Raw genomic sequence first — 18,860 nt, 5'->3', positions numbered from 1 at the left:
AGGGAGAACCCAGAGTGGCTCCATCTGCAAAAGGAACGAGAATGACGTACTCGTTTATTCATGCAGCATCTCCTAGGACAGTAGGTGTAAAATGAGATTTTGGATTTAGGACACAGCAGAGATTAATAGTATGGGTTCTGGCCAGAAAAATGTACTCTAGGCAGATGTGGTGCTCTGATGGGTTTAGTAGAAGCTTGCTGTACATATGTAGGTACATCACCGGGCCAAGTCCCTTGTGCTGTAGTTGCTGCTTTCAAAAGCTAATGAGACACAAATGCTAATTTCATGACCCATCTCCTGGATCCTCACAGAGCTCCCTCTCCCTTGGGATTTGGGAGTGAATTGAGATTTAAGGTCAGACTGCTGTGGAGCTGTGATACGTTGGGCTGGGGTAGGGAAGAACACAGGCTTACAGTGGGTGGCTACTATTTATATCCAGTGACAAAAATAGGTACTCTCTGCAATTGTCTGGGTGTTCTGGGGCAGGTAGAGCACAAGGAGCCTGGGGCCTGAGCTGTTTCTGTAGTCAGATTCCTCAGCACCAGGGGAGCTGCCCCACCAAGCCCCCAGCCCAGTGTGCCCATGGGGCAGATACTGGGGCCTTGGAGCCAAAGCCTCTGACTGTTGCCAGCACATGGATCAGCCTCCAGCGGGCCAGCAAAATGGATCTTCTGCTGTCTCTGCCTGAGCCCTCGTTACCATCACATCAAGTCATATTTTCTCCAGCCTACCAGTCTTCCTCAACTCCTACTCCTCATGTATCTATTGCTCTGGCTCTAGGAAATAAGAAGGACCCCAGTGTCTATCAAATAATCTCAACAAAACTCAGATTCCTCTGAGTCTAGACTAGTTGTATTTCCGTAACAGAGATCATAAAAAAAGAGTAAAATCAAAATACCTGTTTATTCCTGCATCATCTCAAAGAACATTAAATGTGGAATCAGATCTCAGGGTCAAAATCTGGTCACTGCCACTTGTTCTGCCGTCACTTGTCAATTCTCCTCCGTTCCCACAGGATCACTGTGCCTCGCCGTGTCAGTTCTGTGCTCCTTGGCAGCTTCGCGATAAGGAGCAAGGGGGAAAATTGGCAAACAGCACACAGGGATCAAAGGTGGAATAAACTGAGAAGGGGTGGTAGAAAAAACATGAAGGCCTTGGAGCTCAAGAGCACTGAACAGCCAAAAAAGAATTAAAGATATATTAGGCATGCAATTAAAAACTGCACAAGCTCTGAGACATCAAGAATGGTTCTGAATTACCGCAAAAGGTAAAAAATATCTGTGACTATTGCCAAGCAAATGAAAAGGATCAGAGATGGTCCTGAACTGCAGCCAGAGGAAGCAGGAAAAGGCAGAAATGATGGTAATTGAACTGAGAAACAGATTGCAAGTTTTCAGTCAGCTGTGCTGGTTAATACTAGAGCAGGAGCTGTGGGAAGCCATGAGGTTTCGCAGAATAACTGCTGTGTGTCTGTCTCTGATTCCAAAGACATGGACAAAATTCTGGGAAGTGGGGAGTGAGTTTTGAGCACATGGTTTAAGCATGTGCTAAGCTTATACTAACTATGACTTTTCTGAAACCTGGGTAGGCATTCTGCTGCTGCAACCGTTTCTTGTGTGGGTAAGCCACCATTATGGCGTCACTCTTAGTACAAGGACAAGTCTGATGTACGTATTAAAAGGGTAAAATGGTAGAAGACCTCTGACTACTCAGAAAGCAGTAGCCATATGTTTCAGAAAAAAAATCTCATCCACTTGAAAAGATAATGGTGGTGATTCGGGCTATTCACTGTGGATAGAGCAGCATCGGGGGGCAGGAGGGATTCTGTAGCCCACCATCCTACACAACTCTGGCCACCGCACTGAAGATTCTGGCATTGATCTCCCGGCATCTGTTAGAACTGACGTATTTTTAGATGTCTGTCTGCTAGGAATTTTAAGACTTCAAGAAATGGAAATTGTGACACACCTCTGAATGGGCTGCTCTCGTATCTGCTTCCCTGGTGGTTAAAAAGAAGCAGTACCTCATCTGAATTGCTCCCATTCAAAGGTTTTTGTAATGCCTTTCTCTCTCAGGTAATGAAGATCTTTGTTTTGAGAAATTCCCTCTCCACTTACACACTTAGCACTAAACTCGTTCTCTAACAGTCTTGGGGATATATAACGATCGCATGGTGCTTCTCACTGTAGGATTCTTTTCTTCCTGGTTACTTTTCATTTTGTAGAACTCAAACCAGTTAGGTTGATTTTTTCCGATCAGGATTATCTTACAATCTAAATGACTGCTTATAGCTTTTTTTTTTCCCCCTAAGTTTCAGCCAAAATGATTCAGTCATGTGCAAGAATATGGGAAATGTATCTTTTGGGTAGTTTGTTTGCTTTTAATTGTTTAAAAAAAAAAGGCAGCCTTGACAAGCATTTGGCAAGGTATATCTTTGTTGTGGAAATAAATTCCAGGATGTTTTGAAGTGCTCTGATACCATCTTGCCATTTATAAATAAATAAATAAATGGTTCTGTCTTCAAAGCTGGGCTTGGTTAAAGTGCAGCAAATGAGGCAGTGTTTGGAGCTTTGCTGAGAAGAGTAAGGTTAAACTAATACCCAGTTAAGGTTAAGCTAATTCCTTAGAGAATTAATACACCCAAACATACAGACCTAAAGGCTATGGCAGAACGTATTGCAGAGGTTATAGGTCTAACCAGTCTGGTATTCTTATCTTTGAGTGTCTCCATTTGACACCTTAAACAGTGTTGTTTTCATGTTGCATTTTGCGTGTAATGAGCCAAATAGGTACACTTTATTTTTTGTCTCGGTGCCAGGTGGGTTTGAGGTCTTTGAACCACAGCCGTAGCTCTACTGCAAACCCCCTCTTGTCCTGCCAGCCTCTCTTCTCTGAAGGCTGGTACCAAGTTCCAGTAATGCTTGCACAAATAGTTGCTCTGTAATTGCTGTCATTCCTGTGGTATGTTTTATTGGCAAACATCGAGTGTATCTGAAGCCTGTGCCCAGTGCCAAGGGTTTCTGAAGATGTGCTGAGCACCTCTTTGTCTCGCTGAGTTCAGCGGGCGTTGACAGCTCCAAATACCTTGCAAGAGTAAGCACTTGGCATATAAGGCCAGTGACACAATCAGCATTTTATGCATGTCAGGATGTGATCATCCTTGTTTTAACTCACTTGCCAATGGGCGTTCTTGCAGTGAAACAGCTCTTGCACTTAATAAAGTCCGTGCCTTCAACCAAAAGGCAGCAAATGTAATTATAGACTGTTTATGAGCAGGCTTTTGCATGAGGGAGTTATCTTTTGCTTTAGCTACGTTTGTAGCCTGTTAAATTTTAAATTCCTCAGATAAGACTTTCTTTCATGTAAAAATATGCGCCATCAGTTTCATGCAGGTAATTGCATTATCTACAAATATGGGTTCTTCACATGCTCTAGAGGAGAGATGTGCTCTCCATGCCAGGTTAGCGTCACAGCCTGTGTGCGTGTAAGCGTTTACATATGTGTGTGTGTATAACAGAAGTTTAATGAGCATGAGTGGAGCATGCTGACTACAGGTTGAATATTACCATATTTTGGAGGGTGTGGAGTAGGGGTTTTGGTCAATCTGTTAATGGGGCTTTCACACGTTATCTGCTGATGAAATATGAATGATGCTATGTTGATAGAGGAGGAGGACAGAGAGAACCATTTGAACTGAAAACATGAGGAGACATAACTATTTTACCCCAAATCACATAATCTGTTCCTAAGACGAGCACGTTATATCTGACAACACAGAAGTGTTAGGCTGACAACCCACTTGCCATTTCTTGCTATGGAAGCACTAACATTGTTTGCAATAGTGAAAAATGTCTGGAGTTTGATTTTTCTTGGCAGCTGAGAATCGTTTGTATTGCCCCACCATGGCAAGTCTGTGCTAGCAACCCTGGCTATGAGTAGAGAGCATTTTGATATTTATCATCTTGAAGTGTGTTCTTCTCTGGAGAAGTGCTGCTTTTAATGATAGATTTTCGGTGATGTGAATGTAAAATACGTCACAGTTTCTGATATCTTTTTAAATTTTATGGATAGCACAACTTAAAACCAGAAAAATCAAGTAAAATAACTACTGCTAAGAGTGAATAAAAGTTGGCAGGTATTGCGGTTTAAAATAGCCCTATTTTCACCCTAAATATAGCCTGGTTTAATTGAAATCGAGTGGTAGCTATGAGACAGCTGCTGTATCAAAGACCAGTGACAGCCTGCTGAGGTTAAAAGAATACAGGCTGCCTGTGTCTCTGCTGAGATAAAGTAGCATCGCAGAGAGCAGAGCAGCAGATAGATAGATGAAAAGTTAAGTTTTTAAAACACTGATTTGTAAAGCCTTTATGCAGTTTTATTTATAGCTTGTTTGTCCTCCTAATAAAATAAGTTTCTGCCTGAAACCAGAAGTGTGATGCAGATCCTCAGTCGCTCTTTACTGCTTGAGCCCAGCTGAAAAGGAAACCACAGATACAGAAGTGAGGTGTCCCCACTGAAATTCTGCCTGTGTAGGAACAATAATGATAGAATTTCAACTTTTTCCATGAGTTTCTTAGAAATGGTTATTCCAGCTCCATGAGGTCAGCTTATAACCATCAGTTTGCAAACGTCGCGTGGTTTAGCAGAGAACCCTCAGTACATTAAGGCACAAGTCTGTGCTTGCATATGATAAACTAAGTGATCTAACACAGTGATGTTGTTAGTGCCCCAGTCTAACAGGACCATGTACAGAAAGACCAGAGATTTAATTCTAGGAAGGAGCTGTCTCCATTGTCACAGGTGAAAAGTGGACATTTCTCATTATCCTGCTGCTTCCAATACTTGCCAATTAAGAAGTACTGCTTTTAATTTCCATGCTTTCTGGTTATTATTATTTTTTCAGCCTCCTACAGTATAAACCCAAACTCTTAAGACTTATCCTTCTTGCTAGCTATTATCATTCTTTTTACTTTCTAGTACTTAATTAATATTTGCCATGTTCTTACTAAGGTAAGTCCGTACTTTCTCATTATATGAAATTAAAAGTAGATGAGCTTAGTTCCCAACTAAGAGAAGCTTTAGAAAGATATAGGGCACCTTCATATCTGGATTTATTTTCTTTTGATTTTTGATTTGCAGGAGGGCCCTTAAGACCTTCTATCAACCCTGTCAATCAAATGAATTGTTGAATCATTGAGCCAGAGCTATGCAAGCAGCCCTGCATAGCAAGTTCTGAGGTGAGTTCCTGACTTGCTTGATTATTGCTCACAAACAAAACCTTTTTGTGGCTGTGGGTCACTGCTGAGTGAATACAAAATAAGGCAAGTGAAAGCTCCTCCACCTCAGTTTTTGTGATTACCCTTAGGATGATGTGAGTTCAGTTCCTCTCCTGAGCCTCATGGACTGACAGGATGAGGAGGAACACTAGAAAGGCAAAGCAATCTGCCTAAATAGGAGAAAGAGCATCCTAACAGCAGCCCCTCTAGCTGGGTAACGAACAAACCCAGCAGCGGGGAAAGCAGGGAGATGCATGGAGTACGGGAGAAAAGAGAATACACAGTGTTATTGGAGGGTTTGCACAGATGTGCTAAGGGTACTGTTGTGATGGTTGAATTGTGTTTTTATGAACTTCCTTGGGTATGTGTAACTTGTGTTCTTTGCCGGCATCACAGTGTGTATGTCATATGAACAAATATCAGTTTGGGAAGAGAGGTGTGCCAAAGACATTAAGATACCTTAGAGGGGTTTTTTTTTATCCATTACTGCCCCAAGTGTATTCCCAAGTATCACATCCCACAAGCCTCCTTCTCTGGCCTGCCACGAGAGCTGAGGCTGCCCAGGTGTTCATGGGAATCTGTTCTCAACACCACTGCCCCATATGTCCTGGCTTCCCGGAGCTGAGCTGCTTCATCCCCAGAAACCAACCTGCTGCTCAGGCACCCACGTGTGCACAGAGCCTCGCTGCGAGTCACCTGAGTTCTTAATGCTGTTGTTTATGGAACTGTAACTTTATATGGTTCCAGATAACCAGATTAGTAAACTGAGACTCTGTGAAGTGTATGTGAGAATGGGTCAGACCAAAGGGCTGTCTCTGACAGTGGCCACCAGTGGATGTATAGTGAAGAGCATGTAGCAGTGCTTCCAGCGCATGCCCTCTGAGCTTCCAGCACTCTTGTGCCTCTGGATCTCTCCAGCCAACAGTGAGATTTGTGCTTAATAGCCATGTAAAATTCCCATTGATGTTAAGGGGAGTTTGAGACGAGAGATTTCAGCCATCCCTACTGAGCTAACAATTTTGCAGTTTTCTCTGCGTTTGGCTGTCTCAAATTTTGCTTTTCATATACAAAAGCAACAGTTAAAAGGATGACATCAAAACTTCCAAATCTGTATGAACAGAACACTTAATCAAAACCTGTAAATGAAGAAAAAGAGTACTTTCTCTCGTGGGCTATGCTACATCTCTTGAAGAGCAAAGAGCACATTTATTATGCTGCTTTTTGGAGGGAAGGATTTTCAGTTCGTTCTCAATAGATAGTTTTGAACAGTTCATTTCACAAAACATTAGGAAGGAAAGATTTGGGGAAAATTGTATTTTTCTGCCTTAAAACTGAGTTATGGGCAGGATGTTTGCCAGCTCATTTTTCTTGTTTGTGTGAAACAGACATTTGTGAGTTGGGGAAAATGAGCAATAAGAGGAGGGAGGAAATTGTCTGAGCCTACATAAGAAGATTAGATAGTATAGCAGTATAATTTATAAGGTCTTAACAGACCCTGTTGTGCTTTGACAGCCAAGAAGGCCATTGTGGACACACTGCACAGTCTTTTCACCACGTGACCGATCAAACCTGTGGCAGCCATAGATGGGTCAACTTTAGTCTGCCTTGAGGACATGGGAGCAACAGCCCCTGTTAACAATCCTAAATTCTGATACTAGCTTTGGTAACTGAACTTGAGCTATCAGGCTGATGCTAGTGTCACAGACTTGCTAATAGAGCCCATAGCGTGCATGAGGGCTTAGGGATTCGCTGCAGGGTTATCAGCACACTCAGCTCATGTAGTGGAGGACCATAGGAGTGAAAATGGAGATCTCTTAGAGTGATGTTCATAATGGATGCTGCATGGACTGCGATGGTTTGGGATTAATTTGTTTGTCAAACTCTTTGTGCAAGTAACCAACTGAAATAACCCTGAAATATGGGGAGGCACTGTGAGGAGGATATGATAAAAGAGCCTTGAACTTTATTCTGACTTTCAAAGAAATGAATTACAGCATTCTCTCTGGAAAAAGAGTGAGTACTTATGGCTGTGAACTGGTTTTACAGCAGTGTGGTGCTAAACTGCCTACTGGGGTTAACCTGGAAAAGGATGTCACAGTGGAAGGCAGGTTACAATTCTTTACAGGCGAGTACATCATGAGCTTCTTAACTGAGATGATTGTGTGTTTGTATGTTGAGAGAGTCTCATGTTTCCACCAGGCTGGAGCTAGGAAGGACAGGCAGTTAGAGGCTGCAGATAGCTCTGTTTTGACACTGAATCAGTCTTCTTCCAAGCAGGGAACTCTATGGACACACTGGTATCCAGTACAAGTCCTCACTTGGTGTAAGCAAATGCATGCAGTTTCTACTAGTGTTTTTTGAGTGTACCCCAAAAGTAAATTATTCTCAATGGTCAGTACGTTTTACAGGTGCCTTAGACTTGGTTACCTTAGAGTTTATGAACCTTGTTAATGTGACAAAAACAAGAGCCAAGAAAGCACAGAAATGAAGCATTTTACTATGAAAGTTTGGTAGGACAGCAAGGCTAAAGTAAAATGCTTCATTGTAGGAGTTAGTCTTTATTTTCTTAAATTCTGAAGATGTGAGCTATAAAAGAATAATTTCTTCTCTTATCAATTGCATGTTCCATTAGGAAAGCACTTTGTCTTTTTCAGTTTGAGCAGCTATAGTTATGAAGGCACTCAGTGCCTAATTGCTTTGGTTTAATAACAAATCCTCATACTAAAGATACATGGTTTATATATATTGCATCAACAAATAATATTTTTTAGCTGCTGCTGCACTGGAGGGAAGAGGGAACACAACACATTAGACCTCTTGTGGTTTTGCAAATCTATCTCTAAATCCAACATTAACATTTTCAGCTTCCTTTGTAAAGGAAAGAATGCTCTGGTTCCTTTGGAATCTGAAAGATAGTCTCCATCAGACTGTAATTATTTTTATATACACCTAATATTGGGAAGAAACTGCTAAGAGTCTTCTTTTTGGGGGTGGGGGAAAGAATGCTTTGTAGGTTAGTAGTCGTTGAAAGGACTCTTAAGCCAGAAAATCTTGCTCTGATTTTAGTCTCAAACCTGAATCTGTGTTAAAATCTGTTGAGGTGCAAACATCAGTCTAGAGAACATCATGGAAGTAAACGTATAACATTGTGAGCTGCTTCTTTAATCTTTTCCCTTAGCTCTGACAGGGAAAAATCAGGAGACTGGGAAAAGGAAAAGAACAGTGTGGATAGAGCAGAACACAACAGCCACAAATAATCTAATATTTCATAATTTAATTTCACACTCACTCAACTGCAGAAGCATTGCAGACTGTGGGGAGAATAATCTAAGGAGGGTGTTGGCTTGACAATGGTAACATCGGAGCTTAAATAGGTCTGGCAGCTTTCTAAAAGTAAATGTGTGTCCTTCCTTCTCTTTCTCTACCCAATATAGATTAAAGTGACCTCTGGAGATAAACTCTACCGAACCCCCCCCCAAGTAGTTCTGCAGTGTGGTTTTTTATTTGTACAGTATGTGAAAGAAGAGTTCAGATTAAATTCCTGGCCTTTCAGAAAAGTTTGTCTGTTCCTTCGGAAAAAAAAAAAAAGGCTATTTTATTTTAAAGCCGGAGCCCCTTTCATGGTCCCATGATCTCATGAGTTCTTTGGCTGGCCTGTGACCTTTCAACCTTGCACTACATGTTTCTTTTCTAAATTAGCCAGTGTTGAGACATCAATGGGGGAATATCAATGTTATTATAAAAGGCATCATTCTCTCCCCAAAATGTCAGTGTGAGTGAGTCATTGCACCTAACTGCTGCTTAGCTTTTGTAAGGCAGCAAGGAAGATTTGAAAGTGTGATGCAGGATCCCCTAGTCTACGAACTTCTATTTAAAAAGCTTTAAAAAGCAATGTCCCTTCCATCTGGTACAATAGAGGCAAAGGAACTAAGCTTTGCTCCTTTAGCCACAGAAGAAAAGTCCTGCCTAAGGCAAAACTGTATATGTGATGTAAAAATACATAGCTGCTGCAAACAATTTATTTTCAAGGCTCTGCTCAAACGTAGCACTGTGAAAACAAAGCAGCCAGCAAACAGAAAATGCTTTAAGAAAGAATATCCTGGTGAGTTCTATAATTTCTAACACCCAGTCTCTGTATCTCCTTGTATTCTGGTTTCTCCTTGCTCTCTGGTTTCTAGCAGGTTGAGGAAATGAAATCAGATTAAGAGCTCTCTTTCTAATCTTAAAAAGATGAGTTTGTGTTGTCTGGCATCTTGAAAAATCCAACGCTGGATAATTATGTGGTGCTGACCAAAGAAACAGTACACAGAGAGACAGTAACATTACACAAAGATGTTGGATTGTAAGGGTGCTGAATCCTCAGCCAGGATAAGCTGGTTTGCCTTCACTGGCACCACACCACCTTCTGAGGGCTTGGTCTCTGAGCGCCTTTAAATTCATGTAGCCATGACAGGTTCATACACTGTCTTTGTCTTGCAAAATACATAGATCTTAACATGAAAAACACGCTGGCCTAAGTCCATTCCAGATGTAACTCTACTTGTGTGTCCAGTTACCTCAGAAGTGAAGCTGGCACACATCAGAAAGCATGTGTCACCTGGTAATTATCTTACTAACAACACAGAGAAAAAGGCATGGGAAGGATGCGTTTCCAAGCTCCAAGTCAGGTTTTCTCCTCTGTGTGTGCATGGACGCTGAACAGTCGCATTAGCCGTCAGTGAGCTCAACAGTGAGCTGGGCTGTCACCCCAGCCTGTCCCCACCACTGGTGACACCCGCTCAGCACCCGGAGACTTGTGAAGCACAGACAAAGCTGGAGTGCGAAAGCCCCTACTGGCCAGGGAAGGTGTTCCTGCTTCCTGGTGTTTCCTCACAATCAGTTTCTCTACAACAACAGGTTATGTTGTACCTGACTGGATGTGAGGGGAAAATAAACACTTGAGCAGCACGTAAGATAATTGTATTAATTCATCTGAGTGCTTTAGTCTGTAGTGTTTAATGTAGCAACAGCTGAGGATAAAGTGTCAGCTGAGAAGTTCTATTAGTGTTGCCAGATGCCTTTATTGCGACTCCACACGTTGCTCTCTTCATGGCTGTAACTATTTTTTCCTCGCAGAAGCCTGGGGTGTCTGTCCCGCTACCACGTGCCTTGGACTGGTGCTCAGGGATACGCGCTTGAGCCATTGTTCGCAGGAACAGAGTGTGTTCCTACACGTGTTTTTCTTAAGCCGATGCCCAGAGACTGACAGTGAGAATGAGGGGAAATTTTTACTTGAAAAATGCCTTTCAAAAACAGTCAGCTTCTGGATATAACCTCTGAATGATAAGAGGAAGTTGTCCAATGGCAACTTTTGCAAGAAGTAGGAGAAATCTTCTACAAACCACTGTAGTGGCATGCTGAAATGATACGTTTCTAACCTAGTAATTTTGGGGCCGATTTTAAGCCATTTCATCATATCAAGCTAAACTCTTCTTATCTAACGTAAAACAGATTCAGTGCCACGTCCATATTCTTTGTTCACTGTTGCATATGTTTTGGGGAGCTGGGAGTGGGAAAAGCTTTGTTGAAAGTCGTGTCCAGAAAGGATGAAATGTACTTCCTGGGGCAGACCCAATTAGTAACAGTTTCTCTAATGAGTTCATGGCATTTTAAAAATTTTTTTGGCTATTAATACTTCTTTCTACTGGGCAATCTCTGACTCATATATAATATAATACAAGTGCAGTCCTGCAGGGTGGAGTTATTTGTAAGAGGTCATTAAAGCAATATATTCCTTTAAGTTGCTGCTGTAAAATTGGGTTGTTCTATTCAAAATATAGCACAGTGGCAATTACATGTGTTAGCCAGATTCTCTGTCTGAAACTGAGTTTTTCATAATCTCCCTCTGCAGAGTACCAGCCACACACAGGGGAATTAAGCATTGCAGTTAAAAGGAACTGGTCTGTTCCACCAAAGGGTCAAAAAGTGGGTTGGCCGAGCCTTGGCATACGCAACTGCACATCTCCTCGATGCAGCCGCCCTTCCTCTGCCTCAGCAGCAAGAATTGTGATTGTCCATGCCCTGCGATGAACCTGATTCTCTCGAGACCTGGGAAGGATCCCCCAACTTTGTATATCTTTTGAATTATATTCTCAATTAATCTGGACACACAAATCCCAACAAGTCTTAGCGTTTCTGTAAGGCAAATGGCTTCTTATGAAGTCAGTTGAGATCAAGCTGTATTTGTCAGTTGCACGTAGATGTCCCAGCCATTCAAAGAGACTGATTGGATATTTTTGGTGACCAAAACAACCAGACACGCGCTTCCTGCACATGTCAGAAAAGTTTCACAGGGCAATGTGCACGGGGGGAGGAGGAGTTGCCTAATGTCTAATGAAGGAAAATCCAGTGACGAAGTAAGCAGCTGTAGATAGCAAGGTGTAATCTAGTAAATCCTCTGAATAACTTAATTAGATTTGATTCAGCAAAACACATGTCTAGCTTCTGCTGAATAGCAGCAATTTTGGGGGGCAGGGAGCAGGGCGAGAGCTTTCATGAGTCCTGTAGGAGACAGATCTGTCAGAGATTAAAAGAAATGGGCAGAAAAGGTACTGTGATACTCCTACTTTGATGAAGATGTTTAATCTAAAAGTGCCAGGTTTTCTGACGTTTCCACAGAATCAAAAGTAGCGTAAAACTGGCTACAGGAAAGGTTTCAGTACGTGACATTGCTGAGAGGAAGGCAATTGGGCTTTGCCTATCTCCTTTCCCTCCCTGCTCCCTGTTCTATGCAAACTCTGTATTTGATGCATAGCGAAAAAGTAGAAACACCACTGAATGACAGTGGGAATGCTCTATTATTTTTATGTGGCACACAATGCAATTTGATAAGGTTATTTGGGGTTTTTGCTGCTCTGGTTTTGCTGTGAGATTCCAGGTTGCTCTAAACTCAGCATAGGTCCATTTTGGAACCAGCTGGAGGTCTGATGGGTATGATTGTTTTGCTGCCTGTACAATTCCTGATTTGCATCAATATGAAAACGAAAGGAGAGAGTGTTTCACTGTGTTGCAGAACTTTTGGAAAGTGCTGGAGAAACAAGACATCCCTGTGAAAGTTGAGGTTGTACAATAAGTCTGTTCACTTATCTTTTTTTTTTAAGAGTAGCTTCCTCCACTTGTGCCAGATGATTTGGTGGCTCTTCATCATTCTTGCTGCTTCATAATGCTTGGATCAGCTTTTCAGTGGGCAGCGCTTTTTGTCGGGACTGTCAAGAGGTGATTTCCATAGCAGGATGGATTTTCTGTCCTCCTCTGACTGTCTTGCTGTCTGGCTGTGTGTTTGTGTGCTTTTCTCTTCCTCTGCATTTTGTCTACTCATCTTTGTGTTTTACTGTGCTTTTTCTTATCTTCCCCAGTTCTAGCTCTTTCTGCCAGTCACTGGACAAATTTTACTCACTTTTTGCCAAGCGTTGTTCTTTGAACTGAGGATGTTCAGAAGGTGGATCTGGTCCTCAAATACACACAGAAGACATCAAATTTATGATGGATGCCAAAAATACATTTTAATCGTGGCACTTTGAAGATGTTTATTTCAATTTGCTTAAAATGTACCTGGCCCAAATCCTGCATGTGCATACAAATTTTCACAGCAAAACAAATAGATGTCTCATAATTCAAGATTTGTTTGCTCAGGATTGGATCCTGTATATACTTGCAGATAGCTTTTGTGTTGAAGAGCTTATATCAGCTTGGGTTTATTTTTAATTTGTCTACTTATAAGCTTCTCATTATGATAGTATGCGAGCATCTTACAGGCAGGTGGTCAGATAAGAAGCGCTTTAATCCGTATTTAGGAGGTAAGTGACCTGATGGTGGTCACTTCATCACAGAGGTTTGTGGCAGAGCTTGTACTTCCAGTTCTAGCTCCTAAAATGGGCTTGGGAGCCAGCAGTGGGATCTGTGCTGACAGCTGGTAGCCTGGCTTTTCATGGTGGGAATAGCAGAGTGCACGTGAATAAGCAGAGCGTGCTGTGGTGTCTCAGGATTTTATCAGGAGTGACATGACTTTAGTCCCTGCCGCAGGCACTGTTGTCACCTGGCTTGGGGAAGTGAGAGTTATATGAAGAAGGGAAATACTCTGGTCTGTGAAATGATCTGTAGCTCAGGGGATGGTTCACAATGCCAAAACCTGAGAGTTTCAGTCCCAGTTCTTATCAGCAGTTAATATTTCGGTGCACTTCAGCAGCTGTATAATTGTGGAGGGCTTCATGCTGCAACCTTGGGGTGCAGCCATAGCTCACAGAGAACTTCCCCAAGGTCGCTTCAGGCAGAGCTGGAAGCAAGCCCTCTGTGCAACAGCAGCAAGTATCCAGCCCCAGGTTTTGAGAACACAAAGAGAAATTTAAGTACTACTTTGGTCCACTGTGTCATCCTGCGTAATTTTGTAGCAGACCAGATAAGAGGTTTATGACTCTGCCTTTCTTCTCTATCAAGTACTTGTTCTCTTTGGAGTTTGCATTCCTGGAGTTCACTCCCCTCAACAGACCCAAGCGAGAGTGTTGTTAACTGTGTGTCTGTAAGCAGTTGAGTTTTCCCTGTCTGATTTTCCGGGAGGAGGAGCTAAGGTCTGGTCTTACCATAGGCAGTATATATTCTCATATGGATTCCTCTGATACTGCTTTTCTGTTACTGTAGTTGTATTAATTGGATGAGATCTCTGACATAGTCTCCAAGTGATGTGTTCAAAGCCTGGAGTGGGGAAAGGGTTATGGCCATAAAATTAGAATAAATACTTGGGAGTAAGGGCTGAAATAACATTGTACTACATAATGTACTTGGGTAACCTGTTACACATGTGGTTCTCTTGCATTTACAAAACAGATCCTTTTTAAAAACAGGGTGGGTCATCCATGGCAGATTTTTTTTCCATGTATTTCCAGGAACAAGACCCATTTCCATGCTCTAGAAAGCCCACAAGGCAAGCTCCAAACTGAGGGGTGCCAAGTTTTGGGCAATCTGTAAGCCTTGGGTTTCTAAACACTACAGCACTGAGAGATGCAGCAAAAGACCAATGTCATCTGTAAATAAATAAATAATAATAATAATTGGGGTACATGGGGTGTATCTGACTGTATTTTAACTTTTGGTGACAATTATGTGTCACCTTAGTTATGATCTTCACAGCAAAATTCTCCCTGTCTTTGCAGTTATAATAGATCCTCTTAATCTGCTCTGTCGTATCTCATAGATGACTTTAATTACGAAGATTTCATAGGAAATCATTAGGTGATTTCATAGGAAAGCAACAACTTGTCCCTACAGCCATCCTTCTCCTCCCTGGGGCTATTACTTTGCTGTCATTTACTTCTCCCTTACTCATTGCTCAGGAGAACGGGCGGTTCTGAAGCTGCAAGATGAATGACCCAACTTTCCCATGTATTTGTGCGTGTCTGTGTGACTCTTTCAGAAGGTACAATGTCTGATAATTTTTACTGTGTTTTTTGGAGGCCGCTGTGGTGGTGTGGTTTCTGCGAGGCATTTCTGATGTCTGAGGTGTAAGCTTACACAAGTGCTTCAGCTGAAGCACAGGCAGATTCCTGCTCCTTTTTCCATGGGAAACAACTGCTCTCAGAAGACTCAGAGGAGTGATATTTGGGTCCTCTGTCTGTTGTGAAACATGCTAGATACTGGCCAGCAGCCTGAGAGCTCACTGGGGAGACACACTCAGGCATTGCCTTGATGCACAGGTGATCACAGATGCTCAGTTCTGTGGGAAGCAGTCTGAAATACGGCTGGTGGAGCTGCTTTAAGAACTCCAAAGCTGAGAATCTGTAGTTGAAAATCAGCTCTCTTCCCACATTGGCTCTTAGTAGAGAGGTGCTTTTAGCCTTCCCTGGCCCTTGCTGGAACTCCCAGGCTCTCAATTAAATAGGACACCTATTAATGGTCTGGCTAAGTTGTTTGCAAGTTAAGTTATGCGGTTGTGTCCCCACCGAACTCGGGGAAACTGAGGGTCTTCAGCTTGAGCACCGGGATCGCGACACCGTCAAACATGCGTTTAATGCCCGTTTTTTGCTATGTCCTTCCCGAAAGACGTCGTGCGACCCTCCGAGTGCCGCCGCTGTGGGTGCCCCACGGCTAGTTTGGAACCTGCCCGGGCAGGGGCTGCCGCCGGGCCCTCCCGTGGCAGAGGCGGGCGAGCGATGCTCCTGCCGGGACAGCGGATCTGTCCCGCCGCGCCCGCACTTGTGCCGCCCTCGGCGGGGCCCGGGGCCGGGCCGGTGGGCGGGGGCGCTGCGGGGCGGGGGCGGAGCCGGGGCCCGGGGCGGGGGGCTGCGCCCTGCGCGGGATTGGCGCCGGGCGGCGTGATGCCACGTCCGGCGGGGGAAGCCCTGCCTCGCTCGGGAGCCTCCCCGCCGCCCGGCTCGGCGCGCAGGTGGAGCGGTGCCGGCGCACGCACGGACCGACCCGCCGAGACCAGCCCAGCCCCGCCGCGGGAGCAGCCCCGCAGCCCGTTCCCCGCCCCGCTCCGCCCGGCCCGGCGGCGCCGCAGCCGGCAGCATCGCGGCGGGACTGCCCGGGGATGCAGCCGCGCTAAGAACAAAAGCCCTCTACGCGGTCACGCTCCGGGGCTTTGAAGCGGCCCGGCCAAACTTGGATCTCTGCCCCCTCCGCCGAGCCGCGGCGGCGCCCGGATTGAACTCCCCGGCGCCTTCCCCGCACGCCGCGGGCAGCGGCAGCGCCTGAGAGCCGGGGTTCCCCCGCCTGCCGCCCGCTGCGCGCCGTCCCGCCGGGGCTGCCCGGGGAGCGGGGGCCGCGCCCCGGACCCCGAGCCGCCCGGTACCGCGCCGCCCCGCAGAGCCCGGCCGCCTCCCCGCCGCGGGACCTTGGCTTTGCCCTTCGCACGGCAGGTGGCGGGGCCAGCGGAGAAGGATGCGTTTCTTCCCGTGGGGATTTTGGCTGCTGTGTGTCGCCTCCGCCCCGGCTCGCGGTGACAGCGGCAGCAAGGCGAGGAGCTGCGCCGAGGTCCGGCAGCTGTATGGGGCCAAGGGCTTCAGCCTCAGCGGCGTGCCCCAGGCCGAGATCTCCGGTGAGTCCCGCGGAGCGCGGCAGGGCGGTGGGGAGGCGGCCGAACGTGCGGGGCCGCTGCGGTGCGGAGCTCCCCGGGCTTGGCTTGGCGGTGCCGCGGGGCGGGCAGGGCGGGGGTGCGCCCAACACCGGCTGCTGGAGTTTGTAGCGGGTCGTGGAAGTCGGACCCGAGAGGTTTCCTCGGGGGTCGGGCACCCCCTCTCCCCTCGCAGCACCCCTGATACCCGCTGCTCGGGCTGCAAGGGGATCACTGCAGCGGTGGCGATGCGAACGGAGCTGTGAGAGAGGGGGTGATCGCACCAAGTGTTCAGGCGTGGGTTTCTTCTTTTTTTTTTTTTTTTTCTTCATTGTCTTCTTTCTTTTCTCTTGAATTGAAACGGTTTCAGCGTTTCGGTTGAGAAGTGAGGATAATCAGACTGTAGTGGGTTTTGGTGTCGGAGCTGGAAAATGCCATAAGGTTGTGAGAGAGAAGAATTTATTTTTATTAATCTTCTTTTAGATGGGAAATAAGCCTGTAAATGGTATTTGTCAGTTAAAAATGAAGCAGGAGTAAAGCGTCCCTGTGTCAAGTGTGTAAAGCGTAGAGGAATCCTGAGCAACCTACATCAGAGTGTGTCTTCTTGCCTTCATTCTGGTTTTAGACAAATCTTGGTTGATTTTCTCCTCTTTGCAGAAAAACCACTGAAATACCAAAGAATGTTCAAGGTCTATTTTGGTGGGTGGGTTTTTTTTGTTTGTTTGGGGTTTTGTTTGTTTGTTTTGTTCTGTTTGGGTTTTTGTTCTGTTGTTGTTTTTGTTTTACCTGAAAGCTTAGGGGAAATATGCTGAGGTACTGTATTTTTAATTCTCATCTAAGTTTTGACACACCAACTTGTGACCCGTATCTGAGAGCTTTCTCCTCACTTGTGGGAGCTTCCTCCTTCAGACAAAGCATAAAACATGCAGGCGTACGTGCCAAAGCCAACCTACAGGGACATCCCAGTAAAATTGCAGTTTGTAGTTCACGTCTAAGCTACAGAATGCCTTCTGTTGAATATTTCATTGTGTAGTTTTCCAGGAAAACCAATTCATTATCTGACCCGTGAATGGAAAAGGCTGAACCATAGACACATCTCATAAACGTGAGCAAATTAATAGTTTCTTTGTCAAATTGCAACCAAGAGTAAATGTCTAAAATAAAATGAGCAGTCCTTGAAGTTAAACAGTGGGGAATTTCAAAATCATCTGAACATCACAGTCAATAGAACAGTAATTCAGTTGAGCAAGAAAGTGGCTTTTTATAAATTTGTATCTAATGATTACAAATGTAAATATGTTGGCAGCCGTATTTCAAGTGGAAGGTTCTCGGAAGACTGAATGTTTACAAATACCCGTGGAGATGGCTACAGCATTGTGTGTGGGGATAGTACTACAGGGGCACTCATTCAGGATCTCGTGAACTGCAGTTACAAGTATCATGTGTTGCAGGTTACTAGTGAGTGAAACATCTTGTGCCTACAAATTGCTGAGATTCAAAAAGTGACAGAGAACACAAAGATTTCTAGGAATCAGGAGTTTTGTTTCCTACTGTTTGTTGCTATGAGTGCGTACGCTGGCAGCCTTAAGCAACACTAGTTAAAATTATAGTATCACACTGGGCATCTCTGACTGTTACTGTAAACATGGAAACTCTATAGATAAACACTATAAAAACTTGAGGAATACCGCATGGAAAACAAGGTGAAGAAGTGCTTGGGGGAAGAAGGTTCCACACATAAACCTGCTGCTGATATTATTAGCCTGGTATTTAAAACAACTAACTGACTTAATGATTTTCATTGGTAATTATCACGTGTACCTTCTGACTGATATATATTCAGGAATGCCCTTTTCTATTGCTGTAACACTAACCCAGTATAGTTAAAACATTGATGTACCTTAATACTAACCGTGGAAATATTCCTAATAAAATATAGTTTTGTATATAGTGTGTACTTTTTAGCAGTTGTGTGGGTTAATGCAGAAGTTGATGCCAGTTTTGTTGTCTCCAAAAAGAAGTCTTGAGACTCTCCTGCAGTTTATAATTCCACGTTTTTTGAAAGTACACAATTGTTGCTTAAGGCTGGTTTTAACAGCTTGGTGACCACGGGGGTTGTAATCAATGTGGAGCCTTGTCAAGTTACTCCTGATTGATACCTGTAAACACGTATACATCAACATAAAACAACTTCTGGCTAAGCTAAGAAGTGCTGATGAAGACGGTTCAGTGGTGGCTCCAGTTGAACCCAAGCTGAGGTTTCCTGGTGGTGGCCTTCTCCACATTGTCAGAGAGGTTTAAGAACTACCCCAAGAACCATGTTTTTGTCTTATTTTTGAGTCCTCTGGAGGCAAAGCCCCTTCATTTTCTCCCTCTTTAGGAGGACCTTGCTGTTTCTTCTCTTTCCGTTGCTTGCCCTGAAGCAAAGGGTAAAACTCATTTCCCAGCCCCAGGGTCCTGTCCCTGGAGCGGTGCTGCCATGCTGGGCTGACCTCGCTCCT

General features: G+C 44.4%; 1 protein-coding gene across 2 annotated transcripts in view; it reads left to right on the top strand.

Annotated features, from left to right (window-relative positions):
• GPC1 (glypican 1) overlaps positions 1-18,860 on the top strand; it is a 300,200-nt gene that overhangs the window by 81,554 nt on the left and 199,786 nt on the right. The window contains exon 3 of one of the 2 annotated variants that reach the window (XM_071812422.1): positions 5,140-5,237. Coding sequence is in view for 1 of the 2 variants with exons in the window: in XM_065844359.2 (XP_065700431.1) it covers positions 16,188-16,344 (157 nt within the window). In the remaining variant the exon portion in view is untranslated. Of the gene's footprint in view, positions 1-5,139; positions 5,238-15,641; positions 16,345-18,860 lie in introns of those variants that run through there. The other variant, XM_065844359.2, reaches the window with a different exon arrangement.

This window comes from Patagioenas fasciata, chromosome 9 (assembly GCF_037038585.1).
Source record: "Patagioenas fasciata isolate bPatFas1 chromosome 9, bPatFas1.hap1, whole genome shotgun sequence".
NCBI classification, from domain to species: Eukaryota; Metazoa; Chordata; class Aves; order Columbiformes; family Columbidae; genus Patagioenas; species Patagioenas fasciata.
The sequence above is the reverse complement of the archived record's forward strand: the minus strand, read 5'-3'. Positions and strand labels throughout refer to the sequence as shown.